Here is a 21168-nt window from a genome sequence, read left to right as displayed (position 1 = left end):
AATGCTTGAAATTGCAAGATTTCATACAAATGTGTACACTACAGTCTTCAAATACAAAGGACAACTGGCTCTAACAAGGACAGAAAGAGATGTGGAAGACCAGATGTACAACTAAACAAGAGGATAAGTACATCAGAACTTGTAGTTTGAGAAATAGATGCCTCACTTGTCCTCAGCTGACAGCTTCATTGAATTCTACCCACTCAACACCAGTTTCATGTACAACAGTAAAGAGAAGACTCAGGGGTGCAGGACTTATGGGAAGAATTGCAAAGAAAAAGACACTTTTGAAACAGATACACAAAAATAAAATGTTAGAGTGGGCAAAAAAAAACACAGACATTGGTCAACCGATAATTGGAAAAGAGTGTTATGGAGCTTAACCCCAATGAGCTTTTGTGGGATCAGCTAGACTGTAAGGTGCGTGAGAAGTGCCCGACAATACGGTCACATCTATGGCAATTGCTACAGGAAGTGTGGGGTGAAATGTCACCTGAGTATCTGGACAAACTGACAGCTAGAATGCCAAGAATCTGCAAAGCTGTCATTACTGCACATGGAGGAGTTTTTGATGTGTTCTTTCTTTGAAATAGTAGAAAAGAAGTTCAGATTTTTTTTTTTCAAATTGTAATAGAAATTTTTGATGTTATTAATGTCTTGACTATACAATGTGTTCAGTTGAATGCCACTTTGGTGAATAAAAGAACCACTTTCTTTCAATAAGACCAAAATCTGTACATTATTCCAAACTTTTGGCCACTAGTGTATACACACACACACACAAATTATATTTACACACACAGTAGTTAACATCATTTTTTGAAGCTTGAAAGCTCCAGTCCCCATTCATTGTAATTGCATGAAAAAGATAGACCAGCACAGACTTAATTTGCTTTCTTTTTGTGTCCCAAAGAAGAAAGAACATCTTATGGTTTTGGAACAACATGAGGATAAGTTAATGGTATGATGTTTTTAATTGATCTGTGAACTATTCCTTTAAGACAGAATAACCCATTGAACAGACTGTTCTCCCATCCCTTAAAGCCTTGTTTTCATTTGTGTCAAATTATATATAACTTATTTTTGACAGAGGTCCATCGCAGTCCATGTGGACGCACCTTTTTGATGAATGCCACAGAGAAGGTGTCCCAAGATACGATGCCATGATCCATAAGCTCCACGAAGGCGGTCAGTGTAAAGGAAAGCAGGTCACCAAAGCTATAAAAGACAAGATAACAGCCACTAGCCACAACTCTACCGCTCTCTGGCATGGAAAATGCAGTTAAGCCTCAGCTGCATGGAGCGATAGGGAGTGGAGAACTCACTAGCTGCTACAGAGAGTGAGCCAGCGCTGGAGAACAGCACATGAAAGCAGCCTAGTTCAGCTAATGTCCCTGTCTTTCAGAACAGCAGCGAATGGCAAAAAGCTGGCAGCAGAGGCAGCAGTGAAGTTACACTAGCATAGATGAACAGTGCTTTCATGCAGCTGCTTGTTTGGGACATGGTAAATGTGACTTGCCACACAATAGAATACACTAGTCCTAATGGAACATTCCAGGTTAAATACAACTTAATGATGCTTTCATTTAAACTCGGAACAAACTACATGGAAAAGTACCATTCCAACTTGGAAATCCGTGCAGGAATCCACAACTCTGATTTCGCCAAGATGACGATTCATGACGACACACAAACATGTCTGTAACCAGGGAGATTTCCAAAGTTTATGATAAACATTCACTTTAAAGTAGATTTCCAAAGTTTATGATAAACATTCACTTTAAAGTGTATAAAAATCATCAATGAGTCAAAGTTCCTACATAATGTGATAATAAAACCTCTTTGGCAATCGTTCGCAAAGACAGCTGTGTAAACCACTGTAAATTCTCTTTTGATAATTGTACACCTGTTGTTCACTTACAATACAAGTATAAGGGGCAAACGTACAACAATGTCTCACAAGCTTTCGCTAGAGCTTAAATTGTATTTAACCCAGAATATTCTTTAAAGTCATAAGAAACATTCCTTGACTATTTTGAGTTATACAGACCTCTCCTAAATTAAAGTATTTTTTTTAAACATTTATGTCACATCTAGCTGGCTTTAAATGAAAAATGCTGCCCCCTATTGGCACAAATAACTCTTGCATCGTTTTAGTTTAACATCATAAAAATACAACAGAAGCAAACAAGGTAATATAAGACTGCTGTGATAAAGAACTTTTTACTAGCCAGTTACAAAAACAAAGACAAATAATATCATTAATGTAAAACAACAGAAAAGGTAGAATCTGAAATGTGAAAAATAAATGATTAACAAAAGATGCTGGTTTATGTGTTGAGCTTATTTGTGGGCAGCAGGGAGTTAATACAGCATTTGCTAGACCTCAGAGACATTAATTTGCAGCTGGAATTGGGCAGAACTCTATTAAGAATTTACAGTGATACGGAGACGTTTCTCTCAAAAAATAACAATAAGAGCTATTTAGGTTGAGCAATTGATTTTGAGAATAATAGTCTAGCTATGGTCAACGCTTGTTCATAACAACTAATCATTTTAGAGGGATCCTGAACAACAGTATATTTAAGGAATAGTTCACCCTTACACCATCCCAGATGTGTACGACTTTCTTTCATCTGCTGAACTTAATTGAAGAATTTTCAGCTGGTCCATTCAATGCAAGTGAATGGGTGCCAAAGTTTTGAAGCTCCAAAAATCACAAAAGTCAGCATAAAAGTAATCCATAAGTGGTTAAATCAATATCTTCAGAAGTGATATGATAGGTGTGTGGGTAAGAAACACATAACTTTCAAATTTTTCTTCTTGTGTTTTTGGCATTTCACATTCTTAATGCATATCACCCCAAATGGGCAGGGAGAAGAATTTCAAGCAAATAAATACCAATCTGTTTCTCACCCACACCTATCATGTCACTTTTGAAGATATGGATTTAAACACTGGAATCATATGGATTACTTTTATGCTGCCACAATTTTGGCACCCATTCACTTCCATTGTATAGACCTACAGAGCTGAAATATTCTTCTAAAAATCATAATTTCTGTTCCGCAGAAGAAAGAAAGTCATACACATCTGTGATGGCATGTATGGCGAGTAAATGATGAGAGAATTAAATTTTTGGGGGTAAACCATCCCTTTAAGCAACAATCAGTGGTTTGAAAACACTGTATCTGCTTCAAAACATTTCAAAGTCATTTAAAGGTTTTTGGGTCTTCCTAATAAAACTCATCAAAAAATAAATAAATACAACTAAATAAAAAAAATAAAACAAAACTTTATGACTTTTTTTCTTCCATGGAATATAAAAAGATGATATTTTGCAGAATGCCCAACGAATGTCATTACAACTAATTTATACAGTGACTAGTGTTATTATCTAACTTATGCACTATAACTTAAATTTGAGGGCTTAAATTTGTGTCTATTCCTCTCGCAAAACTATCACATTGGTTAAGAATACTTGGAATATAGCACACAGTTTGTATGGACTAACTTTTTGGTATTATATGGTGCATATAATACTTGATTGCTTGATTGCTATTGGTCATCACCTACTTCTGTTTGAGCAATGTGAACAATCTGTTGAATGTCTCTGTTTGTGCTGTAGGGAAAACTAAGTCACACAGGTTTTGAGGGTGGGTAAACTAATTCCAATGGCATTCTTGCACGAAATTATATTTCTTGGGAAGTATTAGCCAACTACATTAGATGTCAGCATAGAAGAGGTGCTCAAATATGCTCAAATTAAAAATACTGGAAAAATTAATTGAAAAGAAAAAAGAAAAATCAGCCCAAAGTTTCCCAAGTGTGTTTAGTTATATGCTTAAGCACGGAAGTTACCACATGCAAAAGAATGAACAAAAGCTGAATTGGTTACATGGAAATAAACATCCCCCCCAAAAAATGATAAGAAAATGGTAGTGAGTGCAGTGGTTGCCATGTGTTCTCATCTGTTTGATTGATTTCGCGCAATTAGGCCAGAGCCCGTTCATGCAGAGACTCAGCCCGGAGATTAGAGGGTAAGAGACAGGGGGTTATCCAGCTCAGGGGGAGGGGCTTACCAGGGCTTCATTATCTTCTGTAGTTTCTGATACCGTCTGAAAAGATTTAAAAACTTTGACGTCAGGGAGACAGAAACACTTACATAGCCAGGGTCCAAATATTCCTTATTAACAGAACAACATTTAAATTAAAACCAAAAATCTGTGGAAAAATCATTGTTAATGTTACACAAGGTATAAAACAAGGTACAATCTGTCATAGAGTTTAAATAGAGAGAATAAACATTGCTAAGAAAGGTTCACTCAAACACAACCCTTAAAAAACATTAAACGAGACACAAAGCATGCAAAGCACAACACTATAGCACACTGCAAACGGACTCAACCTCGCCATCAAACTTGCATTTGATACACAACATGTGCAGAACTCTCAATGTGTGAAGGATTACCAAATGCATTCATAACAAATTAATATGATTTTTCTCTTAATAGCAGATTCAAACAAGGCTACAGTTTCTTTACATGGTCCTGTCAGCAGGGCTATGATCCACATATATGACTCATCATATGAGACAATCTGGCCCCTGAAGCTAAGGCTAAGGGCAGTTTGCTTTGTTATTTCTAACCTCATGACTTGCACACTCCTTTTAATGACAACCTGGTCTGTTGACAAATCCCAGTACTTTACAATAAGGTTGAATTCAACAACATTAGCAACAGTAACATGATAGTTCAAATAAACTAGCAATGAACAATACTGTTCAGCATTTATTATTATTGATTAATGTTAAGTTCTACAAATACAGTATTAAAACTTTTTACTTTTAAAGTTGTTTATGTTAACATTAGTTGATGTATTCTGAACTAACATGAACAAACAATGAAGAATAGTATTTTGATTAAAAAGCTAAACTTAATAAATGCTGTAAAAAAGAAAAATCATTGTTCATTGTTAGTTTATAATACCTAATGCATTGACTATGGTTAACAAATAGAACCTTACTTTAAAGTGATACTAATATATAATATTCACAGGCGCATTTGTCACCCATTAGTGATGGGCTCCATAGCTGAAAATGTACGATACTAGTGGGGTTTCTGAGAAAATGTTAGTAATGTTGGCTTGTCTCATAAACAACATTGTGCCCGCCAAGAGATCAATGATGGTAGGTTAACATGGTAGATACCACAACCACAAACTTCTGGGGGCAAAAAAAGCAATTATCTCTATTGACAGCCATGCAAAAGTAGCATTCTTTGTATTCTGAACAAAAAAATATTATGTTTGCAAACATGTCATTATAGTGATATATAAGTGGGGCCTTCATCTCTTATAAGTGTACACTGTTTAAACATATCTGTCAAAAGTACCATTCATTTCTTTAAGAAATACAACTTTTGGACAGGTGGTGCACATCTACCAGTTACTAGCAGCCTCTAACTAAGTGCTACAACAGCAATTGACCAGTAGAGGGAGCTACATCACTAGTCATTCAATCATCTAGCTGGCCACATTCATATCCCCTGATGTAATCAAGCACAAGCCTGGAGTACTCACTCCGTACCCTCAAGAGTGCCATCATGCTCAAGTCTTTTGAATAATCATCGCTTGGTCAGCGGCTAACAGGAATCCACGGCAAGAATGTGAGACAGTGTGTATTTGTATGCATGTGTGTGTCCACTTGGACTATTAACGGTATGAATGTACTTCATAAAACCCACACATAGGCTCATTGAGGTCAGGAGCTGTTGACACAGGGATGCTTTATAGAAAACATACCAATGGAAATGATTTCCATGGTCAGCTCTCCAGTGTACAGAAATGTTGGTGGCATAGAGTTGCGATAAGTAAAAACGCAGCTATTGATATAGCGAGTTAAAACCAACATCCCCACTGCAACCTAAATCCAGTCAACACAGCACCAGAGGGAAATCACTGCTGCTCATGCAAGAAAAAGAATGATTCTAGCAATTCAGATAAATGTTATCCTCTCTGTCTGCATAAAGTGTAAAAACAGCTGTCGGACTAAAAACTTGACAAATTAAGAAGTGGATGCAAAATTAGGTTACAATAACCTAATTATGCTTGGTTTTGTAAAGGTGACCAGAGGAAATATGTGTGTAATGATTCCCATGCATTTAAAGTTAACATGAAATGCCTTTTGCTACCCATTTTCCTTCTGTAATCTGACAAAGTCCTAAAGTCATTTTAGATGCGGGGCAAGTTATAACATTTTAATGAAAGATTATGAAGACAAACATCTTTTCCTTTAGAATAACAAGTACGTATGAATTGTTCAAATAAAATCAATGTATTAGGCTGCTTGACATGAAATAATTTTGAGCTGCAGCAACATGCTATACTCCATCTAATTTATCATTTTAAACAGTTTAAAAGAAAGAAAAATACATATACATCCATATACACATATATATAAATATAATGTTCTCTGGCTATTTAAAATGAACTAATAAAGTCAAAATATGATTAATATAGTGAAACACTTGAATCATAACCAGTTAGAGGATCGAAGATGAACACTTTCTTTTATACATGAATATAAAGTTTAACATAAAATTGATGATAAAAAAATAAACATGCAATAACATGTTTGTGTGAACAACCCCTAATGTGTCAACTACCCATTAAGAAAGAAAATGGGGTCAATTTTGGTTTAAGGGAACGAAAGTTGTCATCTGAGAGGACTGTATTTGAGTAGTGGAGGTTCATCTTGTTAGCAGGTTCTCATTAATTCAGACAAGCTTGTCTTTCCATGAACTATTTCTTCTCTTTAGCTCTCTTCAGCTTTATATATTTTCTTTATTGCATTCTTATTCATTGACTCTGCATCTAAATATCTTGCTCTGTTCCTGTCAAGTTACTGTACTCAATTGCCTGCTGTGTCTCTCCCCTGAGGTTGTTTCTGCTGGCAGAGCTCTGCCACCTCATGGAAGCATCCGTATAAGAGTTGAAAAAGCTCCAGTTCACCACATAATCTATCAACGCTTTAACCTTCAATTGAGATCCTCATGGCCAAGACACATGGTTGCTTTATTTTAGAGAGGAGACTGGAGAAGGGAATGAAATGTATAAGCTTCATATATTGTGTCTGATACACAATCCCTGCAGCTAATTTGAGTGGGGCATCTATGTTGTGATTGAGGGCACAAAGTTATGTTGTGTTTGTCGGTACATTGTTGAGCAAATGTCAGGTAATGTTGTGTTTGAGGGCAAATTGTTATATTGTGTTTGAGGGCAAATTGTTGTGTTATGTTGTGTCTGAGGGCAAATAATCAAGCAAACTGTTATGTTATGTCGTGTCTGAGGGCACATTGTTGTGTTATGTTGTGTCTGAGGGCACATTGTTGTCTTATGTTGTGTTAAAGGGCAAATTGTTGTGTTATGTCGTGTCTGAGGGCACATTGTTGTGTTATGTTGTGTCTGAGGGCAAATTGTTGTGTTATGTTGTGTCTGAGGGCAAATTCTTGTCTTATGTTGTGTTAAAGGGCAAATTGTTGTGTTTTGTTGTGTCTGAGGGCAAATTGTTGTGTTATGTTGTGTCTGAGGGCAAATTGTTGTGTTATGTTTGAGGGCAAATTGTTGTGTTATGTTGTGTCTGAGGGCAAATAATCAAGCAAATTGTTATGTTATATTGTGTTTGAGGGCAAATTGTTGTGTTATGTTGTGTCTGAGGGCACATTGTTGTGTTATGTTGTGTCTGAGGGCACATTGTTATGTTATGTTGTGTCTGAGGGCACATTGTTGTGTTATGTTGTGTCTGAGGGCAAATTGTTGTGTTATGTTGTGTTTGGGGGCAAATTGTTGTGTTATGTTGTGTCTGAGGGCAAATTGTTGTGTTATGTTGTGTTTGAGGGCAAATTGTTGTGTTATGTTGTGTCTGAGGGCAAATTGTTGTGTTATGTTGTGTCTGAGGGCACATTGTTGTGTTATGTTGTGTTATGTTGTGTTTGAGGGCAAATTGTTGTGTTATGTTGTGTCTGAGGGCAAATTGTTGTGTTATGTTGTGTCTGAGGGCAAATTGTTGTGTTATGTTTGAGGGCAAATTGTTGTGTTATGTTGTGTCTGAGGGCAAATTGTTGTGTTATGTTTGAGGGCAAATTGTTGTGTTATGTTGTGTCTGAGGGCAAATTGTTGTATGTTGTGTCTGAGGGCAAATAATCAAGCAAATTGTTATGTTATATTGTGTTTGAGGGCAAATTGTTGTGTTATGTTGTGTCTGAGGGCAAATTGTTGTGTTATGTTGTGTTATGTTGTGTTTGAGGGCAAATTGTTGTGTTATGTTGTGTCTGAGGGCAAATTGTTGTGTTATGTTGTGTCTGAGGGCACATTGTTGTGTTATGTTGTGTTATGTTGTGTTTGAGGGCAAATTGTTGTGTTATGTTGTGTCTGAGGGCAAATTGTTGTGTTATGTTGTGTCTGAGGGCAAATTGTTGTGTTATGTTGTGTCTGAGGGCAAATTGTTGTGTTATGTTGTGTCTGAGGGCAAATTGTTGTGTTATGTTGTGTCTGAGGGCAAATTGTTGTGTTATGTTGTGTCTGAGGGCAAATTGTTGTGTTATGTTGTGTCTGAGGGCAAATAATCAAGCAAATTGTTATGTTATATTGTGTTTGAGGGCAAATTGTTGTGTTATGTTGTGTCTGAGGGCAAATTGTTGGGCAGATTTTTATGTTATATTGTGTCTGAGGGCAAATTGTTATATTGTGTTTGTGGGAAAATTGTTGTGTTATGTTGTGTCTGAGGGCAAATTGTTGGGCAGATTTTTATGTTATATTGTGTCTGAGGGCAAATTGTTGGCCACATTGCTGTTTTGTTGTGTCTGAGGGCAAATTGTTGTGTTATGTTGTGTTTGAGGGCAAATTGTTGTGTTTTGTTGTGTCTGAGGGCAAATTGTTGTGTTATGCTGTGTCTGAGGGCAAATTGTTGTGTTATGTTGTGTCTGAGGGCAAATTGTTGGGCAAATTGTGTTTGAGGGCAAATTGTTGTGTTATGTTGTGTCTGAGGGCAAATTGTTGTATTATGTTGTGTCTGAGGGCAAATTGTTGGGCAGATTTTTATGTTATATTGTGTCTGAGGGCAAATTGTTGGCCACATTGCTGTTATGTTGTGTCTGAGGGCAAATTGTTGTGTTATGTTGTGTTTGAGGGCAAATTGTTGTGTTATGTTGTGTCTGAGGGCAAATTGTTGTGTTATGTTGTGTCTGAGGGCAAATTGTTGTGTTATGTTGTGTCTGAGGGCACATTGTTGTGTTATGTTGTGTTATGTTGTGTTTGAGGGCAAATTGTTGTGTTATGTTGTGTCTGAGGGCAAATTGTTGGGCAAATTGTGTTTGAGGGCAAATTGTTGTGTTATGTTGTGTCTGAGGGCAAATTGTTGTGTTATGTTGTATTTGAGGGCAAATTGTTGTGTTTTGTTGTGTCTGAGGGCACATTGTTGTGTTATGTTGTGTCTGAGGGCAAATTGTTGTGTTATGTTGTGTCTGAGGGCAAATTGTTGGGCAAATTGTGTTTGAGGGCAAATTGTTGTGTTATGTTGTGTCTGAGGGCAAATTGTTGTGTTATGTTGTGTCTGAGGGCAAATTGTTGAGTTATGTTGTGTCTAAGGGCAAATTGTTGTATTATGTTGTGTCTGAGGGCAAATTGTTGAGTTATGTTGTGTCTGAGGGCACATTGTTGTGTTATGTTGTGTCTGAGGGCAAATTGTTGGGCAGATTTTTATGTTATATTGTGTCTGAGGGCAAATTGTTATATTGTGTTTGTGGGAAAATTGTTGTGTTATGTTGTGTCTGAGGGCAAATTGTTGGGCAGATTTTTATGTTATATTGTGTCTGAGGGCAAATTGTTGTGTTATGTTGTGTTTGAGGGCAAATTGTTGTGTTATGCTGTGTCTGAGGGCAAATTGTTGTGTTATGTTGTGTCTGAGGGCAAATTGTTGGGCAAATTGTGTTTGAGGGCAAATTGTTGTGTTATGTTGTGTCTGAGGGCAAATTGTTGTATTATGTTGTGTCTGAGGGCAAATTGTTGGGCAGATTTTTATGTTATATTGTGTCTGAGGGCAAATTGTTGGCCACATTGCTGTTATGTTGTGTCTGAGGGCAAATTGTTGTGTTATGTTGTGTTTGAGGGCAAATTGTTGTGTTTTGTTGTGTCTGAGGGCAAATTGTTGTGTTATGTTGTGTCTGAGGGCAAATTGTTGGGCAAATTGTGTTTGAGGGCAAATTGTTGTGTTATGTTGTGTCTGAGGGCAAATTGTTGTGTTATGTTGTGTCTGAGGGCAAATTGTTGAGTTATGTTGTGTCTAAGGGCAAATTGTTGTATTATGTTGTGTCTGAGGGCAAATTGTTGAGTTATGTTGTGTTTGAGGGCAAATTGTTGTATTATGTTGTGTCTGAGGGCAAATTGTTGAGTTATGTTGTGTCGTCTGAGGGCAAATTGTTGGCCACATTGCTGTTATGTTGTGTCTGAGGGAAAATTGTTGTGTTATGTTGTGTCTGAGGGCAAATTCTTGTCTTATGTTGTGTTAAAGGGCAAATTGTTGTGTTTTGTTGTGTCTGAGGGCAAATTGTTGAGTTATGTTGTGTCTGAGGGCAAATTGTTGAGTTATGTTGTGTCTAAGGGTAAATTGTTGTATTATGTTGTGTCTGAGGGCAAATTGTTGCGTTATGTTGTGTTTGAGGGCAAATTGTTGTATTATGTTGTGTCTGAGGGCAAATTGTTGTGTTATGTTGTGTCTGAGGGCAAATTGTTGAGTTATGTTGTGTCGTCTGAGGGCAAATTGTTGGCCACATTGCTGTTATGTTGTGTCTGAGGGAAAATTGTTGTGTTATGTTGTGTCTGAGGGCAAATTCTTGTCTTATGTTGTGTTAAAGGGCAAATTGTTGTGTTTTGTTGTGTCTGAGGGCAAATTGTTGAGTTATGTTGTGTCTGAGGGCAAATTCTTGTCTTATGTTGTGTTAAAGGGCAAATTGTTGTGTTTTGTTGTGTCTGAGGGCAAATTGTTGTGTTATGTTGTGTCTGAGGGCAAATTGTTGAGTTATGTTGTGTCTGAGGGCAAATTCTTGTCTTATGTTGTGTTAAAGGGCAAATTGTTGTGTTTTCTGTTGTGTCTGAGGGCAAATTGTTGTGTTATGTTGTGTCTGAGGGCAAATTGTTGGCCACATTGTTGTTATGTTGTGTCTGAGGGCAAATTCTTGTCTTATGTTGTGTTAAAGGGCAAATTGTTGTGTTATGTTGTGTCTGAGGGCAAATTCTTGTCTTATGTTGTGTTAAAGGGCAAATTGTTGTGTTATGTTGTGTCTGAGGGCAAATCGTTGTATTATGTTGTGTCTGAGGGCAAATTGTTGTGTTATGTTGTGTCTGAGGGCAAATTGTTGGCCACATTGTTGTTATGTTGTGTCTGAGGGCAAATTGTTGTGTTATGTTGTGTCTGAGGGCAAATTGTTGTGTTATATTGTGTCTGAGGGCAAATTGTTGTATTATGTTGTGTCTGATGGAAAATGTTTGAGTTATGTTGTGTTTGAGGGCAAATTGTTGAGTTATGTTGTGTTTGTGGGCAAATTGTTGGGAAAATTGTCAAGTTATGTTGTGTTTGTGGGCAAATTGTTGTTATGGTGTATCTGTAGGCACATTTTTGTGTTATGGTGTTTTTGAGGGCACATTTATGTTGTGTCTGAGGGCAAATTGTGTTATGTTGCATCTGAAGGCACATTTTTGTATACAACATCTAGAATCTCATTAGCTGGGTTTCCATCCATGTATTTTTAGATGCATTTTGGTATATTGCATAAAACCTACATACAGTGCTCCCAGAAATGTGTGGCGCTCTCGCTCCCAGACATGAGATAATGTTCTTATGTGTTTTGTCTGTGTGCTCCAAACCGTGTATTTTATTAATAAAACAGTTACAGTGGCTACAATTTCTCTGGAAGTGAGATTTTGTTCTTTTAAACACATGGGATGGAAAGGCGGCTTTATTATCACATTGTTTTTGAAAAATCATTGTGGCTTTATTCGAAACATAGCTACTTAGATGTTTAAACAAACAGAGTACAGTGCAAGTCATTGGCCCTTTTTTTTAACAGTATATTCAGACTATAACTGTCTTAGCCCTGCTAACAGGACAAACCAACAAGTGAACACCAAGAGCATTTTGAGGAAAAAAGATAGGAAGAAAGGCAGCCAGAAAAAAGATGAAAAAGTGACTTACTCTGTGCCACTCTCCACCATCTGTGTGAGCAGCGAGATGCCGTCGAGGTTGATGAACTCCTGAGCGAAGGTGATGTCTCGTGAAGAGTTGGCCAGATCCTTTAGAGCATCCAGCTTCATGTCCATGCTGGAGGACTGGATACGCTCGTGGAGCTGCTGGGCCATCTGGGCCTGTTACCATGGCCACAGAAGAGGCGTGTTAATGAGCGGATGACAGATCATCATGTAGAAGTTCTGGCCTTTAATTCCTCGACTCAAGGAAGTAGACGAGACAGCACTTCTCTAAATCACTGGCTCGCTGAACCCAAAATGATTCCCTCATTACTGAGTATTAAGCTTGTAAGTGTAGAATGATTTTACATACTTAAAGTTTTTCCAAACCCGTATGACTTTCGTCCGTGGAACACTAAAGCAGAATTTTCCACTTAATGAAAGTGATATAGTGAAAGTGAATGGGGACTGGGTCTATCAAGCTCCAAAATGACAAAAAGCACCCTAAAAGTATAATAAAGTTTAGCGCAAATTCGCTACATTCCAAGTCTTCAGATAGCTTTCTTTAAAAACCAGTCCAAAATTAAGTCACTATTCACTGATAATCTTCACCTCCCGTTTTTTTCAAACTTGGTGTGTCAGTTGCGAGACATTTGAGAAGCCAATGCTGCGTCAGTAGCTGGGTTTTAATACATATATTTTTATTTGCATGTTCATATTTTGCATCAAATCTACTGGATAGAAACACCAAGATGTGAATAAAATTTCCAAAATGCACAAAAAAAAAAAAAAAAAAACCCTATACGCTCGCTTGAGGTGGATACATTTTGATTTGATAAAAATAACTCATGTGACTGAATAACTCATTCATAACTGGGCTAACCAGTGGACCAATCACTGTATCTTAAATGTCGTTCTGGTCATCCTGAAATAACAGTGTCAATAAAATCTAAGGCCTATAAAGTGTATGTAGAGCAAATAAGTCAAATAAAACTTGAACTGTGCTGAAGAGCAGATTGACTGACACTTTTGAAAAATATCCTATTTATCTACATGGTAAAGACAAAAGGAAGGAGGAACGCAAACACATGGTGCTCCCAGAACTGTGTCACACGCTGTCGCTCCCAGACATGAAATAATGTACTTGTGTTTTGTCTGTGTGCTCTAAACTGTGAGTATTTTATTAATAAATCAGTCACAGTGGCTAAAATTTCTCCGGAAGTGGCGATTTTGTTCTTTTGTACACAAGGGATGGAAAGGTGGCTTTATTAGCACATTGTTTTTGCAATATCATGTTTTTTGCATAAATTAAATTCACAATATGGAAGGAAACATCATGCATGACTCTTGAATATGACTTGAAAGCTATAGCAGAGACAAAGATTTTCAGTGAATAACAATTTCAATTTCAGTCTGTTCCTTACACAATGCTATCATATGACTTTAGAAGACTTGGAAAAAAACACACGAGTTGTATGGACTATTTTCATGGTGTTTTATGAAGCTTGACAGCCCTGGTCACCATTTGATTTCATTGAATGGAAAAAAAGAAGGCTAAACCTCTCCTTTTGTGTTCCACAGAAGAAAGAAAATCATACGGGTTTGTTGTTCCAATGACATAATAATTTTGTTTGTGAACTACTTCCTATAAAAAACAGTCATGACTAGTGCTTGAATGTGTGGTGCAGAACATCACATAAGGAGAAACAGGAATTGTTGTCATTATGGTGGAGGGGACCATTTGAAATGTCACAGACATCAGCTTTAAATATCATCATCCACAAGCTGCAAATTCAGATGGGTCATCGGAAAGCCACTTTCTGAATGACATTACCATTCTAATATACAGTATATGGCACAAAAACTTCCACAGATACATCTTCTCAAAAGAATGAAAATAATAACAGCTAGACTTGACTGCTGACACTAGGAAGCTTTAGTAATGTAACCTTTCACCCCTCATATTTGAAGGATTACAGGACCCAGCTGGAGTAGGAGGGTCATCAAGGGATAAGGTCAGGTCCTTTCCTCTGATAAAGCCCTCAGAGACATGAGTTATATAAAAAAATAACCTCAAATTTGCTACTCACAGCAGATGTAGTAAGCCGCAGGATGGAGCCGTTTTTGATGTTGTTGCGATTCTGGGTGAAAATAAAAGAGAAGAGGTATTGGGATGAGGTATCTTTTGAAATGAGCTTAGCAATGCTCATAGTGTCGCATTAAACCTTTTCAGTGATGTAGAAATTGGTGGAGTCTGCGTTCTGTAGGGCATAGGTTTCAGGGTTCGGCAAGTTCCACCTAGTGAGAGGGGATTCAGACAAACATCAGAGACTGCTGTTTGCCATGTAACTTAAAAAAATAAAAAAATAATTCCATCATAAAGCAGAAAATTAGAAAGGTTTGTAAAAATCATGTTACTTACCCCTCACAGACTTCTTTAATTATGGCTGAGAGAGGCTTTTTCTGCAAAACAAACATAAGACTTATTCTTCTTGTCCGGGAACTGATATTCTACCTTTTTCTATAAATTTGTTTTGTCCCGAAAGTCCTTACAGCAAATACAGTCTTCATATCCAACAACATTGTCCCATTCGTATCAGGACAAATATTGAGCATATGCCATGTGAGATAATATTAGGTCAAATGTCAAAGTCAAGGGGTATTCACTTAAAGAAAATGGAAATAGAAATAAAGAAAATAAGCAGCAAAGAACAAAATACAAATAAGGATTAATTTCAGTTGAAAATGCATAACCAGAAGTTAATGGAAAACTTTAAAGCTCAAATAACACAATATTCAGTATAACAAATTATAATAATATAAATGCTTCAACAAAATATATTAAATTCATGTTTTTGTTTTTAAACCCGCTTTTAAAATGTAATTGTAAGAGCTTTACTGTAAACACAATATTTGTTTGTTAAGAACAAGTCCAAATTATTCTCTGTGATAATTGACAGCATGCCGCAGATGCCGTTTACAGACCCTAACTTGTATTTTACCCAAAACATTGTTCCATGCAGCAGGTGTGAAGTCACAGGCATATGCACAGCCCATTCTCTGTTCTGCTAAAGGCACTAACCTGGTCTATCTCCATGAGTTTGGGAAAGGCCCCCGGCCACTCGATGGCCACCTTCACGATGTCTGCTGGGGGCGGCATGACTGCGCTGATGGAGGGTGCGGCCTCTTACTGCTGCCTGGCTCTCATCCAAGCCTATAGAGGGAGATAGAGAGGGTCATATTATGCATACTAATTAATCAAACACATCCTCTCTTTTAGAAAACTCTTTAATAATATAGTAACATTACATCCAACTGAGAAAAAGAGATTAAAGACCATTAAATAAATGCTTGACTATAATTGAGACACAAAACTGCAACACACTTCATTCATAAAGTTCTAAATACTAAATACTGAACAGTTTTTGGTTAATGACTCATTTTATGCAGCTTAAGAGTTAAGAGTATGTCTACATTACACATCAAAAGGATCATATTAACAGTGAGACCGTGGAAAGCAAACTACCTATGAAGCACATTAACAATTAAGCCCATTTGCACATTAAAGACTTTTTCTACATAGCTGTCATCGTGTTGTAAAACTAACAGAAGTTAATCCCAAAACCTTTAATTAAATACCTAAACATCTGATTAATAACTTTGTCTTTAATACCATTAAATGCAAGCACAATAAAAAGTTAATCCTTGCTTTGAAAAGGTTAGATGAGCCGAAAAATAGAAAGTGACATCCACTAAAGCCCTCTATAAATCTTTCAGTACTTCTGGCAGTTAAAATAGCACAGCTCATCTTTAGTGCTTGTGGATAAACCCTGTTACATTTTTAATCCCTCCTTCCATAATACATGGGGATGATTCTTGGAGGGAAAACAACACACTCGGCCTGTGAAACAAGCATTCATTCAAGCCATTCAAACATGCTGTCATGTCACTCGCCTGTCGTGACTCATCCCATAATACTCTCACAGACACTACACAGGCTCTGTTGCTATGGCAGCTGTTCCATTGGAAGTTGCATCTTTACAGGGTGGTTCTCTTGGAAATGTTTGTTTCATTTCTTGTAGGAACTTTCCATATTAAAAATGTCAAAATGTCTTATGACAGAAGTCAATTCATTTTTCAAATAGACAGAATATCTACACACTTTCAAACATTTTAGAATTTTTATAAAGTTTTTTGAAGAACTGCTAAGGCATCAGAGCGACTTTGGGATCAGCTCCTTTGACCCATAAGCACTAGTATCAACCACCCAGAGCACCTTTCAAATTGCATCTGAGAGATCAGAATTGAGATTTGAAACCCCTACACACACACACACACACACACACACACACACACACACATTGTGAGGAGTCAGAAATGGGCAACCTTTGTCCACATGAGCACAAGATACAATTGTTTCCCTACTAACAGATGAGTCTGTGTCTCCCATGGGCATACTTCACAGTGCATTCTAAAGAGGGCTTAGAATAACATTAGTGTCTCATGTGGATATGACCTTCTTCACATGAATGCAGATGTATGAAGAACCCTTGTGGGCAATATAGGAATAAATGAAACTTAATTGGAGAAGTCTGAGTGTTTCGTGTGTGTGTGTGTGTGTGTGTGTGTGTGTGTGTGTGTGTGTGTGTGTGTGTTTGTGTGTGCGGGCTTGGGTGGTTTACGAGGAAATTTTTTTAGGTTACAAACTGGTAATTACAAGGGTATTATGCTAAAAATGTGGTTTATGAGGACATTTCTAGTGTCCCGTAACTCAAATCGCGTAAAAAAAAAAAAAAACATTCTAAACTATGTTTTTTTTTTGTTGAAAATGTTAATATGCAGAAAGTGTTTTGTGAGAGTTAGGTTTAGGGGTACGGTTAGGGGATGCAATCTATAGTTCGTACAGTATAAACATCATTATGTCTATGGAGAGTCCTCATAAGAATAGCCACATCATGTGTACGTGTGTGTGTCTGTGTGTGCGCGTGCGTGCGTGCGTGCAAGCAAAAGCAATAATTCGCCATGAGGAGTCAGTCTGTATCACTGACAGCACTCAATGCCGAAGCAACAAATTATATACACGGTCACTGAAATATGAAGGTTAATGTTGACCAGACCTGAAAATGTTGTCAACACTGTCGGGCATTCACATCCATTTTCTGTTCGAAGCAACAAGTCAAAAACATGTCAGGATCTCATGGTAACTGAAGCAGGGATGTGTTAGATTTGAGGCCTGTTTTCCTGATAACTGCAGGAGACACATCTTACAGTTATTGATTTGATTTCCCTGGAGGCAGACTTGCAGGAACAGTTCACTCTAAACATCAGACAGTAAAAACTCTTAAGCCGCCATGGGAGTCTGTCTTAGGAAAGGTGAGTGTGTTGTCCGTATCAGTTTTCTGAGCCTGAGCTATAATTGTGCGCTAGTTCACGTAGTTATCGCTCATCTGTATTATCATTCACTCAAAAAAATAAAAAAATTTAAACATTTAGCGAAACTTGATTCAATCACGGGCAGTGGTTCCTCATTTTTGAAATTAGCTTTCTTAAATTCAAATTACAATCTAACTGAATCAAGTAAACCCAATAATAATTAACATGTCAAAATAACTCAAATGAAACAATTAGTGATATGCTAGCAAGTGACAGGAAACGTTAGCATGCTAAACACATGCTGTTGGGGAAGCACTAATGAGTGCAACTTGCTATAGTTAGCACAGCAATTGCTCTATGGATAAAGCAATATGAAGAGTCTTTAAATTGTATTGGTCCTGAACCCAAGCGCAAGCTCCACTCTTCAACATGATGGTAACCCCCAAAACTACAACATAACAGAAATTCTTCTAAATCTCACCATATAAAAATATTAGACACTAAAGGCTTCCCGTTTATATTCATCTTGAACAAATACACATAAAATCACACTTAATTGTAACAGTTACTCTGCCTGTCGTGTACCGTGCAAAGCCTGCTGGGAACTAGAAATCCTCTGACAGTCTCAACTAACCAAACTAAAAATATTCATGTTGTCCTAACATAAATGGATTTAGTAAATATGACAAAAGATATAAATTTTTTTAGCTGAATCAACTAAATCAATTTAAGTTTCCTGGTTACATTAATTTTTTTAATAAAATGAACATGGAAGGATTGAGTAAAACTGATGATAGTGAAAGTTCTTTTTTTGAGAGTGTAAGGATGTACAGGGTGAGCTAACTTAAGTTCTTATACATTTTTTACAGTATGGAAAAGAGATGCACATTCTGCTACAGATTTATTTTTTGTAATCCAAAGAAGAAAGTTTGATTAGTACTGCAGCAGCATGACAGAATTTTCCCTTGTGGGTGAATTATTACATTTAAATGTTTTATTACTGTCACATTAAACAATAATCATAATCAATCAGCAAATAATACATCATTCCTTAAATCATTAGAAATATGAATGTGGCTCCAAACCATAAGATTCATCCACGCAGAAGAGCAGTGCCGAATCACAACTGACGCAAAATGTTCCTCCGAAAGTTTCTCGCAATTTTAGTTTTTAACCACAGATGTCACTAGAGAGTGCGAAATTCTGTAGTGCGGCTTTAAGCCCTGATTTTGGTGAAAGCACTTTACATGGTAACCTGACATGATCGTGTCGCAATGGTTTTGTGGTTATATCCAGGTTTTGTGGTTATATCCATATTTCCTGCATTTCATTTTACTCCGTCATGTCAACATTCATGTGGAATGAAACTGCTTGTACTTGAATGTTGTAATAGCTTTGTACCTGCATATAATTCATCCTTTTCTATGTAGAAAAGTGGAGAAATTATATGTAATTTAACTCTAGACATAAACTGAATGTGGCCCCTTTAAGACTGGAGTTTTGCGACACCCCCTTTCCGGCACTCTATCGTGTTAGAGACGTAAGTGCATACATTGTGCAAGAGAGCTCCCGGTTTTGATCAACATTAGAGAATTCTTTGGGTAAATATAAAATTCTACACAAAATGTTGTTAAATTACATTAAATATGTGTTCAGAAGAGTCGCAAGTTAAAATTGAGTGTTTGTTATGGGTTTTTTTGAAGGATGCACATGGATTGCATGTGTGGAGTTTGACCATGTTTTGCATACATGTGAGAACTGGGTATGTAAATTTAGAATGAATCATTTTGTATTTAATGGTTTATAGCCCAGAGTGTTTTCCAAATAAGTAAGCATGTGTAATGAGAATTCTATTGTATTAAACTGCAATACATGTCCTTAAAGCCTGGTTAAAAATAAGTAAAATACTGTGATAGCTTTAAGCATGTGCATAAATGCATAAAATGTTTTGACTAATTTAAGCAAAAACTTACATGAATAAAATGCTGTGAATGATAAAATCCTGTTTTAAGGTGATGTATGCTGCAGCATATGAGTAGGCTAATGCCCTGTTTATGTTTTCATTTAACATTAGCCTCTGCCATATTTAATTAGTGTTTTATTTCCATATTGCATTTTTATTTCCATATTGCAATTTTTTGTAAAACTTTAATTTAAATTGTATTGTTATTATTGAAAGCAGAGCCACATAGAGAGAGAGTTGCGACAACGGAAGTTCTAAATGCTTGATCGTCACGTGATTCACGTAGACTTCAGATAGTTCCAGGAAGTGCTTTTGCGATCATTCCAAACTGTTAGAGTAGAGTGACAGAACTGCGATTTCTGGTAATTAGTAGTCAATAAATGCATTTATTTTATATATTTATGTAACACACCGACATATGTATGTAGCATGAGTATGTTGTTACAGCGATGTTGTTTTTTTAAAGATCAAATCAGCTAATATTTGAGGATTAGTGTTCAGCTTACCGTTATTTGCCTCAACTTATTTCAGGCTAGGGTTTCTGTTGCCTTTTTATGTTACCTCATGTTCATTGTTTTCACTAATCTCATGGTAACTAATGTCATATTTATGACTTTTCAGATAGTACAGAGACAGGCTGGTGACAGGTGATTTCCAGCTCGCACCGCACAATGGGTCAATGAACTATTAACTATTAGCAGCAGTTACGGAAATGTAAAATTTAGTGAAATGAAGCTTATTGTTTACAATTCTTACAATTCTATATATAGTAATATAATTATTTATGTATTATAAATATTAGATATCTAATGTATAATTCTTACAATACTTATTCATATACACAATATATTCAGCTTTAAAACAACTTAAGCATACTCGTATATAAACTGCCGTTCAAAAGTAATGAGGCTGAAAATTCAGCTTGGCATCACAGGAGTAAATTACATTTTAAAATACATTAAAATAGAAAACAGTTATTTTAAATTGTAATAACATTACGATATTACTTTTTTTTTTGTATTATTATTCAAATAAATGCAATAACTATTTATAGCAATTCATGAATACATTTCTAATAAATTAAATAGCATGCCAAGCATTTTGTATGTGTTCTTTCTTTCATGTTGTCATTGCATAGTCTTCACTATGGTTTGCTGTGCTGCATGGGGATGCTCCAATCGCTCAGAGAAAGGTGTGCGAATGTATGGCTTCCCCACTGACATGGAGGAGAAAAAAATGGTTGGCTCAAGTCAGCAGGAGCAATCTAAATATAAATAAAAATTACAACAACAAAAAAATGTGTGAGGTATTTGCAAAGATTTTACAATTAATAGGGTGTTCGTTACTAACTTTATCCAGCTCCAATCCTTGCCTAATCTGTTAGTTATCCGATAACATCCCTTATCTCCTAATTTAATGAGTAATACTCAACTATAAGGTTTTAATTTACAAGTTATTTTTATTTAGATGTACTGATAATATACAGAATAAGATAATATTATTCTTTAAACGTCTCAAGTTTTAAAAGTGCGTCGCAAACGGTTTGTTCTGCTGCATCTCTACGGTGCGGCATGTGTTTGCTGCTACTTCCGGGA

At 36.6% G+C, this 21168-nt stretch overlaps 1 protein-coding gene across 3 annotated transcripts in view; it reads right to left on the bottom strand.

Annotated features, from left to right (window-relative positions):
* The window catches only part of LOC127650022 (engulfment and cell motility protein 1), a 129502-nt gene that overhangs the window by 58495 nt on the left and 49839 nt on the right, over positions 1–21168 (bottom strand). For all 3 annotated transcript variants that reach the window (XM_052135136.1, XM_052135135.1, XM_052135137.1), the window contains exons 2-8: positions 15320–15451; positions 14660–14700; positions 14463–14535; positions 14328–14378; positions 12248–12417; positions 4083–4118; positions 1119–1218 (exon numbers count right to left, since the gene is read on the bottom strand). In XM_052135136.1, coding sequence (XP_051991096.1) covers positions 1119–1218; positions 4083–4118; positions 12248–12417; positions 14328–14378; positions 14463–14535; positions 14660–14700; positions 15320–15397 — 549 coding nt within the window. In that variant the 5' untranslated portion in view covers positions 15398–15451. The remainder of the gene's footprint in view (positions 1–1118; positions 1219–4082; positions 4119–12247; positions 12418–14327; positions 14379–14462; positions 14536–14659; positions 14701–15319; positions 15452–21168) is intronic.

This window comes from Xyrauchen texanus, chromosome 10 (assembly GCF_025860055.1).
Source record: "Xyrauchen texanus isolate HMW12.3.18 chromosome 10, RBS_HiC_50CHRs, whole genome shotgun sequence".
NCBI lineage: Eukaryota > Metazoa > Chordata > Actinopteri > Cypriniformes > Catostomidae > Xyrauchen > Xyrauchen texanus.
Note: the sequence above shows the minus strand (reverse complement) of the source record. Positions and strands in the feature narration are given on the sequence as shown.